We start from the raw sequence: 25457 nt of genomic DNA, 5'->3' as shown, positions 1-25457 counted from the left end.
ATTGCATCACCAGTCAATACGACCTCACCACCAGTCAACACAACCTCATCACCAGTCAATACGACCTCACCACCAGTCAACACGACCTCACCACCAGTCAATACGACTTCACCACCGGTTAATACAACCTCACCACCAATTAATGCAACACCACCAGTCAATGCAACCTCACCACCAGTCAATACAACCTCACCACCAGTCAATACGACCTCACCACCAGTCAACACGACCTCACCACCAGTCAACACAACCTCACCACCAGTCAATACGACCTCACCACCAGTCAACACGACCTCACCACCAGTCAACGCAACCTCACCACCAGTCAATACAACCTCACCACCAGTCAACGCGACCTCACCAACAGGCAATACGACTACGCCACCAGTTAATACAACCTCATCACCAATTAATACAACACCACCAGTCAATACAACCTCACCACCAGTCAACATGACCTCAGTCCAACCAATCTCCACCATGACACCACTAGGTAATGCAAAGTATCCCACACTCTATGCATCACTACTACTAGATTTTATTCAGTACAACTTAGCACTGCAGCAGCTTATAATATTGTGAATTTTGTGGAAAGTGGTACCAGTTAATATTCAATGTACTTCTAGGCAATGCAACCTCCCCACCAGCAAATGTAACGTCAGCACGACCGGTGATCACAACTGGTGCTCCAGCTCCAACGACAGCTGCCCCATCTGCAGAATCAAAAATCACCTTGGGATTTAAGTTGGTGCAAACATTTGAATCACAACTTGCAAACAAGTCCTCTCAAGAGTTCAAAAGTTTAGCAAACAAAGTAAAAGCAACAGTAAGTTGAATGATTTTTCTTCTTATCCTTTTAAATATCATGTAAGATAAAAAAATATATATAATGAATGTGAATTATTGAACAAAACATGTCAAGATACTTATATGTGCAGGGTTAGGGTTAGGGGTAAAAATGTAGGCTGTGTAGACATATTTTGGCAAATCCTTGATTGTTTGGGTACAGTATGATATGAAACTAATAAGAATACAGATAGGCAGGTATGAAACAAAACTGGAGGATGAATTATCAAAATTCTGTAACTGATGTAATAGCAAACCTCTCCCATCTCATATTTTCAGATATTAATCAATTGTTAATTAACTGTTTGTCAATTTCATTTCTCCAGCTTGATGATGTCTATAAAAAAGAATATGGAAGCACTTTCCTTCAATCTGTGATCAACTCTTTCAGGTATATACCATAACTATTTACCATTTGAAAGGAAATAATATGTTTATGTTTTATTACATATTTTATATACATATTGTAACAAAGCTATATGAATGGTAATGTGTTAATTGTAAAGTATAAGTTATCCATATTTAGACATTTGGAAGTGTTAATGTAATAAAATGCATTGTCGTTTGCTTAGATGTTGAGGTGTCACAAATAACAGGCAATAACTATAACAACAATAATTTCTTTCGCAGTCAAGGTTCAGTGGTGGTCAATGCTGATCTGATATTTAGTAATGCCAGCTCAGTGCCAGAAGCTAGTGCCGTGGCAAATACTCTGGTGGAGGCAGTGTCCAACAGTTCCAACTTCTCCCTTCCACTGAATGCATCAAGCATTGTTGCAACAAGTAAGATTTGTTGTATATTGTTATTATTACAGTATATGTTATATACAGTATGTAGAACTGCATTTATTGCTGCTCCTAAAGCTCTCGTAAATGCTACAACTGAGTCATCTAAATTTTGTTGTTACAGGAATTATTACTTCAACAGCCGCGCCTACACCTGTTCCAACTACGCCTATCATCTCAGTTGCTCCTAATGCTACAGCTGCTCCAACGGCTGCCCCAACAGCAGCTCCTAATGCTACAGCTACTCCAACTGCTGCCCCAACAGCAGCTCCTAATGCTACAGCTACTCCAACTGCTGCCCCGACAGCAGCTCCTAATGCTACAGCTGCTCCAACTGTTGCCCCGACAGCAGCTCCTAATGCTACAGCTGCTCCAACTGCTGCCCCGACAGCAGCTCCTAATGCTACAGCTGCTCCAACTGCTGCCCCGACAGCAGCTCCTAATGCTACAGCTGCTCCAACTGCTGCCCCGACAGCAGCTCCTAATGCTACAGCTGCTCCAACTGCTGCCCCGACAGCAGCTCCTAATGCTACAGCTGCCCGTACTGCGGCTCCAACTGCTGCCCCGACAGCAGCTCCTAATGCTACAGCTGCTCCAACTGCTGCCCCGACAGCAGCTCCTAATGTTACTGCTGCCCGTACTGCAGCTCCAACTGCTGCCCCGACAGCAGCTCCTAATGCTACTGCTGCCCGTACTGCAGCTCCAACTACTGCCCCGACAGCAGCTCCTAATGCTACCGCTGCTCCAACTGCTGCTCCTAATGCAACAGCTGCTCCAACAGCTGCTCCAACTGCTGCTCCAACTGCTGCCCCAACAGCAGCCCCAACAGCAGCTCCAACTGCTGCTCCAACTGCTGCCCCAACAGCAGCCCCAACAGCAGCTCCAACTGCAGCTGCAACTACTTCCACCACTGCATCTACAAATCCTCCTTCATCCAGTGAGGGCACCCTTGGCCTTAACTTTAGTCTCAACAAAACATTTACATCAGATCTTTCCGACTCATCCTCAGCAGCATTTAAAACTTTAGCTGCGGAAGTGGTCAAAGAGGTAAGATGTTCTGAATTAAACTGCAGAGGTCTCAAAAACTAAAATAATATTCAGCACCTATTGCATTTTGGGAAGTATATCTGATCAGCATTCACACTGAATATAACAACACTCATGCTACTAATATTTTTGCTGTGATGTAGATTAATCATTCATTGTTACTTCATGATTTTCATTTTCATTTTCTTTATTGAAAAAAAAAGCTTAATGTTTCAGTTATTGGGTCTGGTAAACCTTTGATTTTGGGCTCATATACAGTTGTTGTCAAACTTAGTAATGTCAGTGTCAAGCAGTCAGGGAGCTGTTCATGTGGGCTTGCAGCAATTTGTTGTGATTTTTATGGCAAATGACAGAAAAGCTGTCTTCCAGGTAAACAAAGTGGGTACAACGCTCTATGGATCAACTTTCCTTCGCTCCATTGTTAATGCATTCACGTAAGATAAAATTTTAATCACTGACTAACTTTGGCCAGACATTTGAGGGTCATTTTTATTTAAAAAATGTTGCTGTCTTTCTTTTTCACTGCAGAAGCGGATCAGTGAATGTAAACATGACCCTTGTGTTCAAAGATAGAAGTTCAGTTCCACCAGAAAACAATGCAACTACACAATTCAGCAGTGGACTTAGCTCCACGTCCCTGAACGTTGTACCAGGCAGCGTTTCTGCACGTAAGTTATTGGAGACTTAAAAATCCAGCTTTTCAATTAAATAATTAAACATATATTACAATGTCATATTTGTAATTCTCTGGCAATTTTTAAATATGAAAGTAAGAAAAGGGCTCAATTTTGGAATATAGCCTTTTAAACCCAGAATTTCAAAGCTACTTTTAGTCCACAGATATTCACTGACTAAGACCTCTGCTTTTTCACATATTTCAGAGTCAACATCATCATCAAGCAGTCCTCCTCGGCGCACACTGGGCTCATTGGCAGTCTTTTCACTCACCCTGCTGGCTGTGGCACAGTTGCTGATAGACTCATAGCTGGCAAACAGATAGACTGACTATCTAGCCAATTGATTTACTATGCTATCAATGACACAACAAGTGCGCATTATGAAATTTACCAATACATGGTAAAAAGACGTGCTCTGTGTGTTTCTCAGTATTTTCAAAATTTGATGTTACAATCACTTATGTTTCGATTCCATTTTATTTAAAAAAAACTAATCATTAAGTGTGTTTTGAAAATGCTTCTTTGCTATTGCTATATATGCTATTTTTCATGTGGCATTTACTAAATATTTATTTCCAAATACAGGCATTTTATGATTCAGCAGGACATAAGTTACATCTAATGCCACTGTCCAGTACTAATGAAGGAAGAAGTGTGCAGTTTATGTATTGTAAGTTAAGGGTGTGCCATGTGATGTCTGAGATCAACCATTAATGTTTAAACATATTTAACCATGACGACAGTAAACATGCAGTTTTAGGTAGCATACCTTAACAACACAAAGATTTTGCTGTTGAACATTCAAGTACAGTGCTATTAATCATTATGTTGGGTTTTATAGATTCATCCATTATCAAATGGATAGTGTGTCAAGAACATGGCAGAAAGAAATATCAAACAGTTTGAATAGAATACTCATAATTCCTGTATGTTTTTGAGAAAATGACTAATAAATGGTACATTGTTAATCAAAGTACTATAGTACTGTAGTATTATAATGCTGCATTTGAAATGACTCTTCAGATTCCTCTTTTTCCACGACAAGAATTGCATTTTTAAAAATTTAGAAGTACTGCTGTCATGGATACGTTATATATCAGTTATATGAGGACTGACAGGAAATGAACCATGTAAAAGTAACTTCTGTATCTTTAACTGTCAACAAGAAGACCCCGCTGTTTGATTTATGTCATGTGCGATTCTATCTTGTCTTGAGCATCACTGCCAACATTGGGATAGAGTAACTGTTCACAATTTACTCTATCGTTGACTATCGCAGTCCATATACAGTCAGCAAATAAAGGTCTTTACTGTTCTTATTTCTCATAGTATATGAGATGAACTATTGCATATAAGACATAGAGAGACTCTCCTCACCATCTTAAAGCTCACACAATGAGGTAAAAGCATTGAACGTGCAGTAAGCATTTGATTTTAGTCCTTTCCACATATGGACATGGTAACTGTCTTGCCACTGCTTGGCCTGCTGCAGCAATATCAGGTGTGTATTATTTGAAAGAGTGACCGTATGTATGAGATACAGAGAGCGAGAACCAGTTTAATACTGCACACAGTCACACAAATAATTTGGTAGTAGACAGTGGATCCAAAGCATCTAGTCTAGCAGGCTGAATTGTGAAAAAAAAAACAGCTAAGTTGTTGACTGTGTAGTGAATTTTGAACTGATCTTTTACTTTAAAACAAGAGTAAGATTTTTGTCTTTGGTTATGGTGTCTTCACACAGTCATCAGCGTAGTTAAGAAATGGTTTGAAATGGAGACAATTGCTAGCTACTAATAAGAGCACCCTAAAATCATTCTTGGGCCACATATAGTATATACTAATAATGCATGAAAGATGAAAGATGAGTTTCAAAAGGTAGAGTTTATGAGATATATCAGATTACTGTTACATTTTCTTTTACATAACATTAGGCAGGAACAAGTCTTTACAATTAGTTTTTTTTTTAGCACGTGCATTTTAAAATGCTTTCATGGCTGTGAATTAGGGTGGAAGTGGTAGGTGGTATCCCCAATAAGTGCACACACAATACTATTATATTCTAAATCATGAATGCATAATCCAGTGGTTGTTATTGACCAGGGGTGTCCAAACTACGGCCCGCAGGAAATTCTAAAAATGTATTGTAATACGGCCCACACATGGAACTTGCGCTGGACTGTATTGTACTTCTTAGTCTCACCACTAGGTGGAGTAACTGTCTTGAACGAGGCAGCTTCTCTATAAAATGAGTAATCGAAGAAGAAATTTGCTACAGGTGACCCAAAATGGCAGAATTAAGGAAACGTAAGAGAGCAAGTGAGTGTAGAAAGTTTCAGACGCGGTGTGCGATGAGAGCACAGCTAATAACTAATGACGATCACTTTTGCATTACGGAGGAGCTGCTTGATGTTAGCAGGCAGTCTAAAGAGCACCACGACGGGTGAGGATGTTTTTGAAGCTGTGCCAGATGCAGTTGGCATGATGGGACTTAAGTCGGACGAGCTGTGTGGAGGTACGACGGATGGGGCTCCAGCTGGGACAGGCGAACGCAAAGGAATGGCCTCTACGGTGTCCGCTGAGGGGCAAGAAAGTGGAGGTAAGGCTGTTAATTCGAGCACCAGGGCTCAAGCACAGACTATTTCAAGCTTCCCTCTCTGATGCTGATGCTGATGGTTGGCATTTTTAGTGGATCTCACTGATCACCTTAACACACTGAACAAGAGCCTACAAGGCAAAGACCAGCTTGTACCACAACTAATAAATGAAAGGCCACTATTGGAAAGGCTGTTTTTTTCTTGAATCATATTCAGTTATCAAGCAGAATCTGCCTACATTTGATTGATTTTGCCAACTTTAATCCACTAGAGGTGAGGCGATATACATCACCTCTAGTGGATTAAAGTTAGCAATATAGCTCACTTCTAGTGAGTGGCCCAGCCATTTGTATGTTTTTCTGTATGTGGCCCTCAGGGAAAAAAGTTTGGACACTCCTGTTATTGACAGTAACTTGCCATGTTCTCCTCACATACATGCAATAGCAATGACACACCAGAAGAGGGCTGTATTGCCCCAGGGATCATCCAAACCTGTGTGTGTTTGTGTGTTTTCTGTGTGTGCGTGTAGCTTTCTAAAATGTTTTATTTACGGTTTTGTGTGCTCTGTTACGCTAGTCAAGGTCACACAGCCCACACATCACCCCTGGCCATGGCCATGACTTAGTTTTGATTAAAAGAATAGCCAGAGAGAACAATTTTCATTGAAAAATAACAGAAATAGTAAGAAAAAACAATAGAGAGAAAGGCAAAATAATTCTATATGGGATTTCTTTCTTTTTTTTTTCTTTCTTCCCCACATTGGCACTGAAAATCAGAAATCTGATATTACATGTGTGCAAATGTTTATTCTCACATATTCTCTTATACTTCTTGTCCTGGACACATGGACTCTATAGACCATCTTAATGGCCATAACAATTATAGTAATTCACTGATTAATGTTAATCAGGGTTAAAGGAAATAAATTATATTAATCAATTAATTATCTTTCCTTTAATGAAATGTTCCTCAAAGATGGATCCGACCTCTGTGGGGTTTTTCTTTAGCCAAATCAGGGGCTAAAGGTAGAGTATTTATTGTGTTCAGATTGAATAACAAATTTGGGAATTTGGGATTTACGAATACAACCGCCTCTATCATTGAAAAAAAAAAAATTAAACATACACTCCAGAGTCATTATCCACACCGTTAGTGATGAAGAATTGAGGAGTACAACTAAGTAGATGATTGGGTCATTTGTTTCCAATTCCTAATTCCTCTGTAATACCTCTGCTCTTACTTTATATCATCTCATCAATATGAACCTAAGCACTTGATATGATAATAATTATCATAAACTTAAATGACTAAACTTAAATAGTCAAGTTAAAGACATACATTTTGAAAGACTATTTAGAGCTATTATTATTATTACCATTAGTCAGAATTACACTGTTGATAATGAAATGTGTAATCACGTTAGATAGGTCACTTTATTTACCCCTTTGTAAATGCAATAAATCCCAGGAATCAACCTCTGCCCACTCCTCTCTCAGAAACAAAAGAACAGGTGTGCAGCCAGTCTGCGCTGTCTGTAAGGCACACTTGCATTACACATATGAATGACTGGTCTGAAAAAACACTAGTTATGGAGCCAATGGGCCTTTTATTGCACCCTTCATTAAAAAATCCCCCTATGTTTAATTAGAACACATCCGCCACACTTGAGATACGTCTGTCGCTGGCTGAGGCCCAAGGTATTCAAGCTTGGCAGGATTGGCTGTGCTCCACTGCACACTGAAACAGATGAAAGGGATGATGAGAGCTGTTTTAGGGGTATGTAGAGAGGGAAATTGTATCCTTGTAAAGTGTGTAGGGAAAATTATGCTGTATAGGGTGATGTGATGAAGCTCCTAGCAAAGTTCATTCTTTATAAAGAGCTAGTCTTTACTACATGTAAAGGATCAGAGTTAGACAGATTACAAACTGCTCATGCCTGGCAAAGTTATTATTACATATCATCCTAAAGGGAACATAAACTTGATTTAATTATATGGTTAATGTGTGCTGTCAATGTGATATCAAATATAATTTCCTGTCTTTTTAACATACTTCTGAACAAATGTAAATATTTTAAAGGGACAGCGATACAGATACTGGTTTGCTCTTATTGAACATACCACATAAAGAATAGAGGTGTCATCAGAAAATTTGAAAATGTAAGTGTCCTGGTTACTCTCTCTACAGTCATTTGAATTGAGTTGGCAGGGGAGTTGGCAGCACACTGTATTTTGTTACTGTGATTATTGTAGCATGTGTTCATTACAGCCCACTTCCCAGCCCTCCCATCCCTCTTGTCTTGTGTGTAAAACCAAGGTTGACAGACCTGCAGTGTGATACAGACATGAGGACAGATGATCATCTCTCTTCTTCACAGGTGAGTGTCATTGTTTACAGAGTTTTCTGGTGGAACCTAATGTGAACTAGTACAATAAATAGAGCTTTGTTTTAAAATGAATTCAGAAGACCTGGTTTGAAATGCTAACATTTATAAATTAGCTTATTTTTAGAGCTTCATAGGTACTCTTGCTCTTGGGAGAATCAGATGGAAAGAGACAAAATCCTACTGAATTTGTGACTATTTAAATTTGGCTTTTTAGAGTTGCAGTTATTATATCTTCTAAATGAAAACACTAAACTACTTGGCTCATCATGTAGTTCTATCTAGCTATCATGACAAAGCTAATAGACTGACTATTATCTTTGAACAAGGCATTTATAGTGCCAGGCATATAGAAAATTATGACAAACATTAAAAAATTTTAAACACTGAACTACAGCTTTTGCACTGATTTTGTACAAATTATTGTACAAAACTAGGAGTGTAAATCACCATATTGACATTAAGAAAAAATTTATGATATTGGCGGGCATAATGCTTCTAACATAAACCGAAAGATTAGAAGGATGAAAGGGAACAATGGTGCGTGCGTAAAGGGCACTTTACTCACTTAAGTTAAAAGTAGTGCATCTACTTTTTTTTATCTTGATTTTACTGATATACTGCCATGATGATGATGTTTGTTGGTCTAGTCTCACCAAGTCTACAAACAAACAAAAACCTAGATTTTCACTCAGCATCACCTTCCGATCACCACTGCAGGGTCCCTGCGGTGTTCATTAAAATCTGTTCCAAGTCAGGTGGAACATCTGTTTCCCCTTCACACAACTGGCACTGGAAATGTAATATTATCCTGTTTATTATAGTCATGTGTGTTTTGCTGTGTTATTTAATACTGTAAAGTGCCATGATATTGACATTTGGCATTTGACAATAGACAATTGAAATTGATTAAAATTTGATAGATACACAATTCTTTCCAGAGGCAAACATGATTTAAGCTATTACTAATATTTTTACAAATTTCTACTGAATTTGTGTGATAAATGTAATGGTTCAAATGCATGGTTGAAATTCCTAAATATCTCTATAAGAAAATGTGATTGTGGTGACAACTTCCAACAAACATGATGACAGTTAACTTGCTTGGAGAATTCTCTGCCTGCTCAAGCTACTCACTGTGACACATCAGTGTGTTTTTTCTCTTGGTTTAGACAACACGTGTAATCATTCTCATCATTATTTAAAGATCTGTGTTGATGAAAAGAACATCTGGTTTTAGTCTCCACACCAAGCAAAGAGATTTTAGATAAGACAACGACACCAGAACGGGGGCTTTTCGGGCCCACAGTCTTTTGTGATTTGAACATCGAGCTAAAGTTTACAGCTTAGAGATTATCTAATAAGTAGTTTCCATGGAGCAGCAATTGGGTTTGAAACAAACACAATTCTGGGTGGTTTGTCCACTTTTTCACTGTTAATGTACCATAAAGGAGTGTGGGCAAATTGCTTTGAAACGCCTCACTTACAGCAAGGTCAGACCAAAACCACCATTACTTACAGCTGTATCTGTGTGTTTTGACAGGTTTGATTAGACCATGGACAACGGCAGCTTGGGATTCCTTGGAGATGTTAACACATCTCTTCAAACTGAACATAAGTACTGTTTTACATTGAGGAACCAGGCCTCTCGCATTTTTTTATATGCTTTCCTCTCTGTTGGCATTGTCTGCACAGTAGTGGGCAACTTTCTGGTGGTCTTGTCCATTGCCTACTTCAAGCAGTTGCAGTCACCCACGAACTCCTTCGTCATGTCGCTAGCAGTGGCTGACTGCCTTGTTGGCCTGGTAGTGATGCCTTATAGTATGATTCGTACCGTGGAAGGATGCTGGTACTTTGGTGTCCTTTTTTGTCGGCTTCATTCCAGCCTAGATGTCATGCTCTGCACAGCCTCCATATTCCATCTCAGCTGCATTGCCTTTGACCGCTACTACGCTGTCTGCAACCCACTAGTTTACTCCTTAAAGATGCCCCACAATCGGGTAGCTCTCCTTATTGTTGTATGTTGGGCTGTTCCCATGCTCATTTCCTTTGGCCCCATAATGCTAGATCTCCATGTTGCTAGAGTGGACAGCCTGCTCCCTAAAGATGTATGCGTGTTCTTGGTCAATCGAATTTATGCTGTCATGGCGTCCTTGGTAGCCTTTTACTTGCCAATGGCTATCATGCTAGTAGCTTACTGGAAGATCTTCAAAGCTGCCAAACGGCAAGCCAGGCAGATCAGCGCCATGGAAAGTCAGATGGCTGCTGGAGTGGGGAAAGACTCAAGCAAGAAACAAAGACACCGAAACACCATGAAGAGGGAAAGAAAGGCAGCAAAAACTTTGGGTATCATCATGGGAGTTTTCCTAATCTTCTGGATGCCCTTCTTTACAGTCAACATTGTGGACCCTTTTATTGAATACAGCACGGACACGGTTGTGTGGGATATATTTTTGTGGCTAGGTTATATTAACTCCTCTCTAAATCCCTTCCTGTATGGTTTCTTCAACCGTTCTTTCCGTAGGGCATTCCTCATGTTCATGGGCTGCAGGGTATGCCTGCCCGGATCATCCCCTGGGATGGAGCTATCGCACACAAGGAAAGAGGCAAATGAGTGTGCAGATCAAACATAAAATAAAGACAGTGTCTGTATATTAGATTATAAGATTGTGTCTGTATATTTTGTGTAGGCATACAAAGATTAGTAAATACTAAAAGTCACATTTTTGTAGATCAATTAACAGAGTGCTCAAACCACAAATGTTTGTCTACAGGATGGAAAAATCTCTTTGAATTGAGAGAATTATAATCATACTATAAGAAATATTAGCGGGGTGGGACTGACACTAACCATGCCCTCAACCATGCTGTATGAAATCTCCTCCTTTCTTTCCATGTAAAAGTAGCGAGCTCTGTAGCACAAACATTTTGATTGGAAAAAGAATCTGATTTGACTCTGCCATAAAGACTTTTACTAATATTAGCACTTTTAAGTAGAGTAGCTTCGGATTATATCCATGTGTTGCTCTGTCTTTAGAAGAACAGTCCCCATATGTAGGAATTGTGTCAGTGATAATAAATGAAAATTCAACCAGTGGTCATGAACTGCAGGAATAATTTGGCCACAGTTTCCTTGAAAAATAGAATTATTATTTTTTGTTATTGATTGTTCTTTTAATACATGTCTCAGTGTCATTTTAAAAAGTATCACATCATTTGGAAATCTATCAAGAGGATCAAAAACCATCGAAGTCAAGTTTAACTAGACTAGAGTGATATGTCCTCAGATGACTGCAGGCCAATGAAACCATCCGGATCCTGAAACCTACAGATAAGAGCGAAGGTTCACGTGTTTGAATTTGGGTGTGTAAAATGTCAAATAAAATGTAAGACAAAGCACACATTTGGCCATGCCTTTCATTCTATCCATACTGGCAATCTGTATAATTTTACTTTCAGGTTTTCAAGGTACGCTAGTTATGCAATCACTGCCTCAGACTGCATTTTGCAAGTGAAGGAGGAGCGATGGAGGAGTAGTGAGTGCAGTTGCTGAGCAGGCTACAGCTTTGAGCTGGGCTGAGGAGCAAACTTTAAAAACTGTGAATGAACATAACAGCTTATTTCTTTAAAATCCAAGACGAGTCCCAATTTATACTTTATCAAATGAACATAAAAATTTACTTCATTAACCAAGATGAATGAATTACCAATCATTATCAAAAATTTCACACTCAACAACATTTAAATACAATACAATACCCCCTTTAAACTGCATCTGTATTGATAATTCAAGCATTTTGTACTTCTGACAAATCCCAGCTGCTAATGTAAGTTAGCTGTTGGTAAGCTGCTGATAGGAGCTGCAATGCATGCTTGAAAAATATGCAGTGAAGCAGCTTGTGTGATTCTGTGTTTATATAGACTTTTGCAGTTTGAAGACATCTCAGGCACTAATAAACAGATGAGCAACCCGAAATTTAAATATGATTACTTGACCACCTTCAATGTGGTCCTGTCAGGTTTAGCTGATCTAAATCCATCTAAATGCGGTTCCTGCGATGGAAATAAAGTGATATTACATATCTCAGTGACATATCTCTCAGGACTGAAAAAGGACACCATTTATTTCCTATTTTATTTACTTCTGTTGTACAATATTTGTATCACTTAAATCCTTGAATAAAGATTTGAAAGACCAAAATTAATATTATTTAGTCAAAATCAATATCTAGGAGTCCAAAACGTTCTGAAAACCTGAATAGATGTCTATGAAATTACTGTTAAAATCTTTTGTGTGTCGGCCCTGTGATTGACTAGTGACCAGTCCAGGATGTACCCTGCCTCTTGCCTACTGTCAGCTGCATTGGCTCCAGCCTCCCTGAACATCTAAGGATAGATGGTATAGATAATGAATGGATGAATATTGAACAATAATTTACACCACCAACATAAATAGTTAGTATGAACTTATTGCTTTTGTATTTCAATTCCATTTTTGGGTTGCTCAACTGAAAATTACTGAGTTACACAAGTTTCACTTTCCCCTACCAAGCCAGCTCCTATTATTGTGATTGACGTTATAAAGCAGTGGTCAGTGAGTAATCATACAGCAGGATTACTTTTCTAAGCGTGTTTGCAAGATGAAATCTTTGGGCATAAACAGTAATATAAAAGGAGGTTGTGTTTTGATTGTTCTTATGAAAAAAATTGCTGTCTAAGATGGGACAGACTGAAGTTAGGAGTTGCATCACCCAGTTTAGTCACTCTAAAAAAAAGCACAAAGTAATATTAGACCTCAAGCTGTTGTGACAAAATCGCAGATGGTGGATAATTGAGTGCATGAGCATGTGTGTCAGTGAATGTATGCTCTCAGGGTGCTTTTATTTTATCACAACAACCTAATTTTTAAAGACATCATAGAAAATAAATTATTTATGTAAAAATGAACATCTAACATTTAGTTTGAATTTTGATAACTGAGACAAATCTTAAACGGAGTGTTGAAAAGTCTCTTGTGAAATGACTACAAATGGCATCTGAAATTATCACTGTAACTTAAATGCACATCATATGTGAAGTGATCATAGAAGCATGTATCAAATGCATCACGTTTCTAAATCTTTCACTTGGAACATGTTGCTCTTTTGATCTTTACTGAAAAGGCACTGAAACATTCTTACACACTGCAGCACGAGCACAGATTATGTTGTTGCGTTACGATACACAATGCTTCCTGCAAAGGCTTTAAATCTGTGTGTGAACATATTAAATTAAGATTTTATCTTGCACAAACTATGAATATATTAATATTCTGTTTTGGAATGTTTTTTCTCATTTTGTAGGTAGTTGTAGGCAATAAAATATTAAGCACAACTGATGCTTTTGGTATGTAAAATATGCATATTATATAAAAAATCATTTAAATTATGAATACAAATATAAAATTTTGAACATTATTTCTGGATATTTTAAAGACAACTTGGTCCAGGGTGAATCTGTTAAACAAATCAGGTAATGGCATGATTAATGTCATTACCTATAACATTAATCAATTCTCAAAATCTCATTTACAGTGTTATTTTGATTATTTCTTTATTTTTTGTGAGGGAAGAATGTGGACGTTTTTAGCTGTAATACTACTACACTAGAGTTGCACAAACACAAAGGCAGACTAATTTGAGGCGAGAATGCTAAAAAGGTTTATCTTAAAGGCAGCAAAACAAACCCCGGGATTTTTCAGACAGAGCTAATGGCTGCGTTTCTATGGTAACACACAATCACACCTGCTGACAACTGACAAAAAGCATGTCTCAATTTGTGGTTTAACATAGTTGTAAAGTGAGCAATGGGAGTGGAAAGAGAGAAAAAGAAAACTTCACTGCAATTCACTGAAAGCACATATCATTTTCTTCTGCTGCCTCACTCGTCTCGTAACTTGTAGCCCAATTCTACAAGGTACGGAGACACCCAGTTCCCAGAATGCATAGCAAATTAGTCTTACCCAAGATAGTCAAGGACCAGACAGCTTTGTGCAATATGATAAATGATGCAAATTTAGATGTCTGTCTGTCTGTTTATTAATTCTAAGCCACAGTCAAAGTCTATCTTTGTGAATGTGGCACCAGTGCGATCAGTACACAAGTAGGAGTCAGGGCAGTGGCTGTCTATTTGGCAAGGTCTTTTGCTTTATGAAACTGCAAACTGTCAAAGTGTAATCAACACATTGCAATAGGAACCAGTGTCTTTATCTCTTGAGATAGGAAATATTTTTGATGGAGTTATTTTGTTGTTTCAAGCCTGTTGTCTTTTTAAGGGACAGAAGGGCGAGTAAGATTGAATGGAAAACTGTGTCAAAGGGAATTTGTTCAAGACCACAACAAAGAGCATTTGAACCATGACAACAAGCTATGCTTTATGTTTTTTTCATATGTATCACTACCTGTGATTTTGAGAGTACATGTATTTGCAAAAATTAGTGCTTTCACTTCTGTCCCGATACCTAATGTTAGCAGTTTGTTTTGGTCCACTCAGTGTTTCTGTCCTTGAGTGTCTAGAGTTAAGAACTGTTTTCATCCTCCTTTCATCTTGTTCTTCTCTTCATTTTTATTACCAGCTGCGAAAGCTTGGCTATTATTGTTTTCACCTTGTGAGTCGGTGTACGTGTGTGTCATTATGGCAAGATGTGGTCCTGGAGACACCTGTTGTTGTGGGAATTACCACAGAAGCATCTGTTGTACTTTGCAAGGTGTGTATTTGTCTGTCTCTGAACACATTTTGTCAATGAGATAATGTCACAACCGTGCAAGATGCTGTCCTGAAACACCCCTGGCCCACATTCATTATAAGTCACAGATTACTGTATCCCAGGTTCAATCAGCCATTCCCATCCACTGATCCAGCGTGATGTAGATAACGTTCAACCTTTATCATAACAACTAACAATTGCAACTAACACAATACATCTTACATAGTCTACTAGTAGTATTTTGTGCATCCATCAACAATGACCTTTATATCCTGCAAAAATAGAAGGCACATTAAATCTTTATTTCGGTGCCCCTATTCATGCCTGTCATCTGTTTGTCACTCTCTTTGATTTCCTAAAATCTGTATTTGTATGTTTTTGTGAGTAAGCAGATCCTAACTAATCTGTACATGTTACTTAACATATCCAAATATTGATTGATCACCATGAATTTTACTGGTATTTTGTCTGATAACAAATCATTTTACTTCCCAAAAGCACAAAATATTTAAAGGTGAAAAGGTGCAGGAGATAAAACAGCCAAAACAATAGTGACATCTGCTGGATTGGGTAGATTATTTAATCATGAATCAAATTACAGTGGTGCCTTCCTGTAATTAAACTGACTCACTGCTTAAACTTGTCTTTTTTTCTCTTTTCATCTAACACAAACAAAACAAACATAACATCAGGAAACACAAAAAAGCATGTTCATTTCACATTAGCACTCACTCAGCAATGCAATACCGTTAGGCAGGCAAAGTAGACACGTAGGTTTTTATTCAAACAAGTGTACATATCAATGCCAAGTTGGCTTGTAAATCCAATAGAATAAATCCTTTGCAGTATCTTCATTCTTAGCTGTCCTCTTATCTTTACGATGCCTTGTCAAATGGAAAATTAAGTAGTATAATTCATTTCGTCATAATACATTTGATTAAATCCAGACATTCTGGCAACAATAAAAATTGCACTTATGACTTCACTTTGCTCTGTTTGAAGTTCAAAATATTTGTTTCAGTCCAGTACAATTGTATGTGTTTTTTTTTTTTTTCAAACACAGCAGTCACTGTTCATTAGGAGTCATCACACAGTGTCAGCTAGCTAAAGACATGGTGACTGCCTGAAATAAAGTTGAAAGAAAAAAGTGTAACAGCTAAACTGAGCCTCATGTTAAAAAGTGAGCACATCTTTCAACTGTGGGCTGTCAATGCACAGTGCTTCCAAGTGACAGCAGTCAAATTAAGTCCAAGGAGTTGGCTGCTTTTGTCTTCACTTCGCTTTACAGAGCTCTCGAGGAATTTCATCTAAATAAACATGATGGGTATGCAGCACTGAGATAAAGTTGTAGTCATGTTTGTGCTGGGATCAAGCCATCCACAGCTTTAATCAAACTTTGATTCTCAGATGTTTTGTGAACACAAAATTATGCCCATATCACAGTAACTTTCTTGCATGTTGGTCCAATATGACCCTTTGAAAATAAATAAAAGATTCTCTGGTGGCCCTCTAAATGTCAGTCTCTTTCAGGCCATAGCAGTCTGCCAGATCATAGAACTGATAACCGCTCTGCTCACAGGAGTTGTAAATCCCCCTAGAGACTGTGTCTACTATATCAATCCGACCCACTGCTGGTGTGGTACTTTTTCCTGTCCCTCCCTTGATTTTATTTGACAGATTGTTCACTTTTTCTTTGAGCTGAAAGGAGGACTTTTGCAGTGGTGGGAGCAGACTCCATCTCTTGAAACCTAGCGTACGCCCTTTCCCCTTGTGTAAAAAAGAGCTGCCACAGGATTCATGCGCAGCATAGCCAGGCTTATAGTCTCCCCTCTGATCCCTTGTCATTCCCTTGACAGCTGTTCGCCACCTCTGGTCATAGAAGCGACGCAGGACCCTCTGTCTTTGGTGACACTGGCACCTGAGGAGTCGGGTGAAAGCCCGCTGGAACTCTTTGCTGGAGCAGGGGTAGATCATGGGGTTGATGCAGCTGTTGAAGTAGCCCAGCCAAAAGACCACCTTGAACACAGTCTCTGATGGCTTCAGTGCTGGAAAGAAGGAACCTAGAAGCAGAAGGAGCCATCAGAAAGGTTTGTGAGTAAACTTAGAGTATATGCACAGTGTAGTATATTGTTAAGAATCCTAAAACATTTGCATCAAAATAAAGAACAGTCAAAGCAGAATGTAGTTACAGTAAGGTCATTTCTATTCTCAACTATCAATAAATCAATCAATCTTTATTTATACAGCGGCAATTCACAACAGCATTATCTCAAGACGCTTTACATAAAGAGCAGGTCTAGACCTAACTCTTTAAGAGAGAGACCCAACGATTCAGGAATTCAAAATTATGGATTCAAGAATCCCCACATGAGCAAGCATCAGATATTATATTATTATGTACTAATTATCAGATCCAGATTTTTGGCATTGGGATGCTGCATTGTGTGCTATTTTGTGGAAATAGTTTATATTATAGTTTATATGGAAATATTTAGTATAAATAGTTTGAATATAAGTAATTCATTGGAATTATTCAAACTTAATGAATACATTTTGAATTTTGCCATAAATAAGTCACTTTTGAAATGTTTGTATTTTCTAAGAAAATATATAAAAGTGATCCTGAATCTGCTCCTCTGCTGTTTGACTCATACGTCCAAACAGTTCCTGAAGTGTATGTATGTTGTGTCATGTTATTGTGCAACGCATATAAATTTTTCATCCCTCTGACAGAGCATTCTGTATCACAGCATTACTTTTGGAATGATTTATTCTGCAGCAGTCTCGTTGTGTTTATGAGCAGGAGCAGAGGGGGTTCTGACATTTTGTGGACTTTTATTAATGGGACACATTCCGCTTCCGAAAAAACAAACACCAATACACAAAACTCTTCCAATGACACATTTGTTTGAGTAGAATATGTGATGTTTTCTTCTTCTTTAAATTATTTCTTGGGTGATTTTAGTTGATGTCTTATACTAAACCAGACTGCTAACAAGATAAAATGAATTTAAATCTTTTTTGTGGTGTATGCTTTCTCTCAAAGGATAAGGTAGTATACACACTTTAGTCATGTAAGGCTTTAACCCTGCTTTAGTCAGCACAGACTCAGTGTAGTAGTACTTAACTCTTTCGGAAATTCTTGTTCATTGCTTTGGATTGTGGATTATACAAACCCTGTTTTTCTCTTTAGTGTTGGTATAATGGAAAATCTGGCCATTGAAACTTTAAACATTAACAGCTGAAACTTTTTTCCTAGGACATCGACTGCCTAAAGGCATTTAAAAAATTGAAAACAACATTGACTAAGGCCTTTCAGCATTCTTCCATATAATATTACAAAATGGTAATTTACCATGAAATAGAACATAAAAGTTTCTTGCATTAAAAGGTCAGTTACAGCTTAATATCAACCCAAACCCTCGCTGCTTTGTTCATTTTCATTATACTTGCTATGACATGCTGTTTTTCATAGGATGTTGCCTTTTCCTACTGCTTTCTAGTTGTTCTTGTCTCCCCAGGCTCATATTTAACAGTGTTGACCCTGGACACAGAGGCAACATATCAGAGTGCTAATGTCAGGTCTCCACTCCCTGGGCCCAGAAGTCCATTTTCGTTTTTATCCTGAAATATATGAAATGGCTTGTATGTGATTTTCAAAGTAATGGGTTCATGCTGTTTTGACATCAGCTACCAGCAACATACTGTGCACTTGCTAACAAATGCAAACGGGAGGCTTGTTGCATTTACTCAGAGACAAAACCTGAATAATAAAACAAGAGTTTTTACTCTTACTTTTTAAAAACTTTTTCAGCAGCATGTATATTATTTTGTGTGTAGTATCTGCCTCCTGGCTCTTATACTTGCCTTCATTTCTATCAAAAGAATCATCCGTAAACCTGTTCTGACTCAATACGGTTGAAGATTAAGGTGAATAAAATGATTAAAGGAAGTGTTCTCTATCGATTCTCCTCACTGAAATGACACCACCGTAAAGACAGACAGAAGGTGATTCACCACTATGACGCACGACACCATGACAACAGGTAATATCTTTTTCAGGGCTTTTTTGTTTCATTGCTTTTAAGATTACAGTCTCTTTTAAGTCTGATGCATGCAGGATGATTGCAGTTTTACCGAGGATGTGATTTTTTTTTTTAAAGTTCACATTGTCGCATATCCTACAGTAATACAAATCATAAAGCCAAGCAACAAATGACTGCTTTGAATACACATTGAAGCTTATCAAGGAGTCAGCGACTCATCTAATTTCTCATACAAATGTTGTGACGGCTCTTTCATGTAGACAGAATCCTGATCAGTCTATCAGTTACAGAGCTTAGGGAATTATCTCCTTGACATTTAATGTTCTGTGATGTTCTGTGGTGCCAGGCTTTTTATAATACGCCCTTAACATATGGCCACCAAGGACCAAGCAATAGTTCAGTAGATACTTTCATAACCACTGGCATTTATAGCAAGCCATGTTGGCTGAGGCTAAATAATGTTTTAAAACAGTGGGCACTGTAGTTTTTAGAAAAAAATTGTCAAACAGGCAGCATTCACAGAACAGTGTTGTTCATGGCAGTGGCTGTAGCTCAGGGGTACAGCGGGTCGTCCACCAATCAGAAAATCGGGGATTTGATCCCTGGTTCCTCACACATGTCAAAATGCCTTTGGGCAAAACCCTGAATATGTGTGAAAGAAAAGCCCAACTGTTCAAAAAGACTAGAAATGTGCTATACAAGTAAAGATCATTTACCATGTCACAAAGTGTGACTCACTGACTGTCTTTTTTTTTAATAGCTTTTGGACGATAATGGAAGAATCTGGACAGACAAATGAGAAATATCAGGTTTAAAACAGGCCACAGAACTAACTAGCCATTTCAATTTTTTGGTGGTTTTGGTCTTGTTGAGGATAAGAATAAACAACCACAATACAAACTCAAATGTAAATTGTATGGATGGAAGACCACATGAAAATCAAATAGTTTCAGTTGCAATAACATTAGAATTGATTTCTGTTATTAATCTCAGTACATACATCTCTAATTATACATTTAGTGCAAAACAATGTCATCGCCATCAGGACAAGTGTATTGTTCCAATATTCTAAGTATGAAATGCACACTGAACCTTTTAGCAAGTGTAAAAACACTGTATAAAGTAGTAATTGGAAGCTTGAAACATGAATGACTGTGTGCCTTTATACTGGTTGAATTTATGTCGGCAACAAATAAAGGAAAAAAAGCTGCTGTTGTAATTCACACTAAAAAGCTTTATACATCCTATGCAATACGGTTATATTCTGTGTATCCTGTCTGTCACTGGGAGACAGCCAGCATGCAACACCAAGTAATTCTGAAGGATCTTTCACCTTATTCCACCATTTTCTGGCTATAAAGAACTAGTATTCATGCGCCTGGCGCATTAATATAAGTGAATGGAGCTAGGGCACTCTCGCTGGAGTTTGAGATGAGTCAGACTACTCTACATTTGCATCATCACAGAGAGAGTGTCTGATTGGCACAAGAGGTACTAAAAGTACGTGTCTGCCTCTCAGCAAAAGGTTGCTCATTAATGATGTCTACGACATCACCAGCATCAATCTGTCTGACAGACTAAGTATAGGAAAGCAGGGCAAGGAACTGTGGGCTGTGACTGCTCCACACTCAAATCCCATTCGGATGAATTCATAAAAACAACAATGTAACGCTTTACTGATCCTTTGACTTTACACCCTCCTCTGGAGGAGGTTAAAGTTTGTCAAATTGCAGAACAGCATGTCTCAAGGATTCTGCAGGGCAGATGGTTTCCAGCAAAGAACTTAAACTCCTAAAAGTTATGAGTTTTATTAGGCTCTAACAATCACGTTACATCCATTAAGATACTTGATGGTCTGACTTTTGATAATGCAAATTAGAGTTACCTACCATCTACCAGAATTATATATTCACAAAAATAACTTAAGATATCCACAGACCTATTTCTCTAGGTAATTATTCCTTTTGGCAGAGCTACCTTTTGTTTTCTACTGTGAATACCAATTTTTAGCAGAGTGCCACACTGAGAATCATGGACTCCTTCAGACTTGAGATCCTGGATGACATTTCCCTTGAGCAGGCTGTATAATATGATCACAAAGGCATCATATGATAATGTTTCAGACTGGCCTAAATATGTACAAACAAGAGCAAATACGTGTATTTTGGTGATATCATGTTATATGGAATGTCCAGTCATGTGGTGGTGTATTGATTTTAACAGTAAACTTGCCCTTTTCACTCCCATTGAGTGGGTAAAGTGATTAGCAGCCCCCATTTCAATTCTTGCACCCTCCCTCTCCCTGTAGGCTTGGCTCTAATAAGTCGATGCAATACATTTGGAGTAAGAATGAGAGTGCTGTGAGTGAGTGCTATACCTGATAACACACTAGCCATTTGTTCATAATGGCTTTCGCAATCAATTATAGGGAAAATATGCAAATTTAAATTTCATGAGGCTAAGATTAGAGTGTGTGTGTCTGTAAGTGCAGTTCTGCATGCATGTTGCCTTCCTCGGTTTGATTTCCATACAGCCATAACGACTTACACTGGTCATCCTCACTGAGTCTCATCCTAACTCCTACAACATCCTCACCTTTCGATACTGTGGTCAGTTTCGGAGATTTGCTCAACATTATCTCCAACGTCTTTGTTCTTCATTGCAAATATTTTAGTATCTTCAAGACTTTGAGGTAGAATTTAATGTCACAATTTAGCTGCGACCTTTCCCTTTTAAAGAATATAGATCATGAGGCACGATCCCCAGCAAATGTCTTTGTATCATTGTTTAATGTAAAGCTCTTGTTAGAATAGGTGGCCCACTGGAATTTGTACTTGGAATGAGCAGCTGTGCTTCTTGCAAGATGCTGTGAGTATTTAGTTTTAGGGTGCTCATTACCGAAGAATGTCAGTCTATTATGACCGCTCTTTTAAAAATGTGATATTAACCATGTGAAAAAACAGACTGCCAGAAAAATTACAGGCATGAAAACAAACCACATTAATGGTCACATTGCAGATTTGACCTTTCCTGGCCAAAACATTTGTTTTTATAACAGTCTAACAATCTTAGTTTTGATCAACTCCTGGCATAGTTCTTAAAACAAACAACCAATGAAATCCAGCTTTTGTTACTGTCTGTTTCCTGTCTAAATCTTTGCAGGTTTTTGTCGTTTATGTTGTAAGTTTCCTCAAACTGTAGTTTAATGCTGTGATGCTGGCCTGCCGTTGCTTTGCTCATGAAATCTACGCAGTTCTCTGTAGGAACTGCAGGCTAAGAAGTTAAATAATTCCTGGTGACGCAAATGCATTAATTACTCACATTACTAATTATATCACCATAAATAAATTATTCAGACAAAAACTCACATCTTTTATATCTGCCGACGTGTTGAATCATAAATTCTAGTACACGTAGTCTACTTGCTGGCATTTAATGTGTTAGAATAGCGATTATTAAATTATAAGTTTCCTGTGCGCCAAATGTTGAGGAAAGAGCTTTTTGAGAGTGCAATAGACTCACTGGGGCACATTTTGTACTGGGTGGCAGGACAGAAATACGAAGTTACAACACATACCCATCGGCAGAAAGAAGAAAAAAGGCAGCCAACACAAGATGAACATCCCCACAACGATGGCGAGGGTTTTAGCAGCCTTTTTCTCCTTGGAGAACTTCATCAGCCGCACAGAGAGCGAACTCCGAAACGGATGGTTTTTGCTGCTCTTGGAGCTGGCCGAGCGCGCGTCCTCCAGCACGCTGCGACAGTGTATCCGGAGGACCACTTCCATAGACTTGTTTCTCTCTCGTTTGACGCCCGCTTCTAGGCTCTTAGTAGTCCTGCGGGCCACCACATAAACCCTAAAGTACATGATGAGAATGACCATGAGCGGGAGGTAGAAAGAGAAGAGGGATGAGAAGAGCGCGTAGCCGGGCTCCTCTGTGATGCTGCAGATGCTGTCGTCCACTGGCGGCGGCTCCTTCCATCCCAGGAGCGGTCCGACGGAGATGACCGTGGATGAAACCCAAACTAGGACTAAAATAGCTACTGCCTTCCTCTCTGTCATGATGCTTGGGTATTTCAGACAGTATTTCACCCCTATGTACCGGTCGATGGAGATGATGCAGAGGCTGAGGATGGATGCGGTGCAGCAGAGCACATCCACCGCTGCCCAGATGTTACAGAAAACCCGGCCAAACACCCAGCATCCCAGAACCTCCAGAGATGCAGAGAAAGGCAGCACAATAATGCTCAGCAGAAGGTCTGCCATGGCTAAGTTGACGATAAAGAAGTTTGTGACCGTCTGCAAGTGTTTATTGCATACCACAGACAGGATGACCAAAATGTTCCCAACAATCGCCACCAAAATAAAAATGGAGAGAAAGATCCCAACCCCGACAACCTGTGAGTCCATTGTGAAGTTCGCGCATCTCGTGATGCTATCATTTAGAGAGATTTGGTCCAGAAGAGATCCATTGAAAGCTTCGGAGAAATAGATCCCATGGTTGCTTTCGTTCCTCAAGTCTGTCATTTTGAAACGCCATAAAGAGAACTTTAGAGTTACTTTTCTTCGGGGGGCACTGTGTCGCTCATTGTGCTCAGTCTCTCTTTCCAGCAGGGGAATCAAGCGCGCATCCTCCCAGTCAAAATCTGCCACAGTTCACAGCGAAGGATGTCAACATAAAAGAAAAAGAAAACTAAAAAGTCCATAGAACTACAGGCAAATACGTGCATGATTAGGAAACTCTTGCAGTTTTCTCAGTCCAAAAAAAAAAAACAATTGAGGTTTTGATTCTGGAGGAAGTCAAAGTGTCTTTTAAATAGAGAACACGAATAATAATAATAATAATAATTTGAAAAATACATTTCGCCTCATTCCCACGCTTTTCTTCCATGCGGTAGTTTTCCACTGGTGGCATCCTTTGTAAGTGATCACAGAGTCAGAGCTGGCACAGCAGGTCTGAACCTACAGCTCCACCCACACGTCACATATTTACTGCTGCGTTCACTGTCTCCACAAGAGAGCGTCACTTTCAATTCGGTCACGAACTCTTCATGACACACTGGTGCCACTTTTTATGTTTTCATCTTTCACTGACAGGTATTAAATATCTTATTTTTGTATCAATGATGATGTCTTATAGTCTTATTGTGCCCTCATGGAAGCATAAAGTAAAGCAACCTATCTTCCAAACTGCATCAATCAGATTATCTAGCAGTGATGTTCGGTGAGGTTTGTGGTTGGGGAGGCACTGACTTTCAAAGTCAGATTTACAAACATATATTCTAATAAAATAGCATAAATTCACAATTCAGTGGAAGAATTTTAAATTTATAGCAGCTTTTTACCCTTTTTTTATGAATAAAGGAAAAAAGACTCACAGAATCAGTCACAGAATCCAGTTTTGGTCCAGACATTGCTAAGGAAAGCAAAAAGGTGTTTTTTTGTAGCACAGCCACAAAGCCGATGTGTTTCTGTTCTACCACTCCGTTTGAAAAGAGCGCGTTCCTCCCGCTGTTTGAAGCAGACCTCGTAGGTCCGGTGTCAGTCTCTCAGTTTTTATTAATTCTTGCTTTGCTTGAAAGTCCAGTTTTGAAAATTTCCTTAGCTTTGAAATCAAATCCTCCATTTCCAGATAGCGAAAAAAACATTGTTGTTTTAACTTTAGCAAGAGTAACTCGCTATTAAATTATTGACTTCCAGGCTCACTATCGCCCCCCTCTGTGAGGCAGAGGTACTGGCTGCATCACAACAAATTTTTGCTTGTGGAGTTTTGTCTGATCAACAAGACTTAAATATTACACACATGAGTGAAATACATTACCGAACACTGTGGCAATTAAGACGTATAACCAAAGTGTCTTCAAGCAGGATATTGGAAACATATAGAGAAATGGCAACAAGCACACGCCAAGTGCACGCGCTCAATCCACCTTGTGAGGGATTGAGCCAGGTGGGGGGAGGCACGGCTCCGCGCTGCCTCTCCTTTCGTCTCGGCGCTGTATGTGAACAGGAAATTCAGCGATTTTGACTATAAAAATGATCAAAACTTGTGGGAACCACACCGAAAATGCATTAAAGCATAGGCCAGAGGAAAAATATTAAGAACTATTGTATTTTATTATTTTATTTCTTTTTTCTTCTCATGATAGTAGGTGAGGCAGACTGCACGTCCCTGTTATTTAGGCAGCCAACAGGCACCAACAAGCCAGCTCTGACCACTCAAGAGTGAAAAACTTAAGTTCCTTCAGGCAAAGCTGTGAAGTCTCCCAGCGACACTGCAGCTGCCATCCTCAGGCCTTGTGTGCATAGTTTAAGTAGAAGTACAGGCC

At 38.9% G+C, this 25457-nt stretch overlaps 2 protein-coding genes and 1 long non-coding RNA gene across 3 annotated transcripts; 2 read left to right on the top strand and 1 right to left on the bottom strand.

The window, feature by feature from the left end:
• The first annotated feature begins 2580 nt into the window (after positions 1-2580).
• On the top strand, positions 2581-3759 carry LOC139199487 (uncharacterized). The gene is made up of 4 exons (XR_011584132.1): positions 2581-2678; positions 3048-3112; positions 3207-3346; positions 3560-3759. It is a non-coding gene; the product is annotated as an uncharacterized lncRNA (long non-coding RNA).
• A 6132-nt stretch (positions 3760-9891) lies between these two features.
• LOC139199284 (5-hydroxytryptamine receptor 4) lies at positions 9892-10968 on the top strand. Its single transcript, XM_070828331.1, has one exon. The coding sequence runs from the start codon at positions 9892-9894 to the stop codon at positions 10966-10968; it is 1077 nt and encodes a 358-aa protein (XP_070684432.1).
• Positions 10969-15879: 4911 nt separating this feature from the next.
• adra1d (adrenoceptor alpha 1D) lies at positions 15880-23688 on the bottom strand. Its single transcript, XM_070827525.1, has 2 exons — positions 22704-23688; positions 15880-17140 (listed from the first exon to the last, which is right to left on the bottom strand). The coding sequence occupies exons 1-2, from the start codon at positions 23653-23655 to the stop codon at positions 16590-16592; spliced, it is 1503 nt and encodes a 500-aa protein (XP_070683626.1). The 5' UTR covers positions 23656-23688; the 3' UTR covers positions 15880-16589.
• Between the last annotated feature and the right edge of the window lie 1769 nt (positions 23689-25457).

Source organism: Pempheris klunzingeri, chromosome 3 (genome assembly GCF_042242105.1).
Source record: "Pempheris klunzingeri isolate RE-2024b chromosome 3, fPemKlu1.hap1, whole genome shotgun sequence".
NCBI lineage: Eukaryota > Metazoa > Chordata > Actinopteri > Acropomatiformes > Pempheridae > Pempheris > Pempheris klunzingeri.
The sequence above is the reverse complement of the archived record's forward strand: the minus strand, read 5'-3'. Positions and strand labels throughout refer to the sequence as shown.

Bases quoted from the DNA above. Each gene is read 5' to 3' on its own strand.
- adra1d (XM_070827525.1), bottom strand. From the start codon at position 23,655: ATGACAGACTTGAGGAACGAAAGCAACCATGGGATCTATTTCTCCGAA. The intron at 17,141-22,703 runs GTATGTGTTGTA...TTCTGCTTCTAG, and splicing joins TTTCTTCTTTCTGCCGATGG to GTTCCTTCTTTCCAGCACTG.
- LOC139199284 (XM_070828331.1), top strand. From the start codon at position 9,892: ATGGACAACGGCAGCTTGGGATTCCTTGGAGATGTTAACACATCTCTT.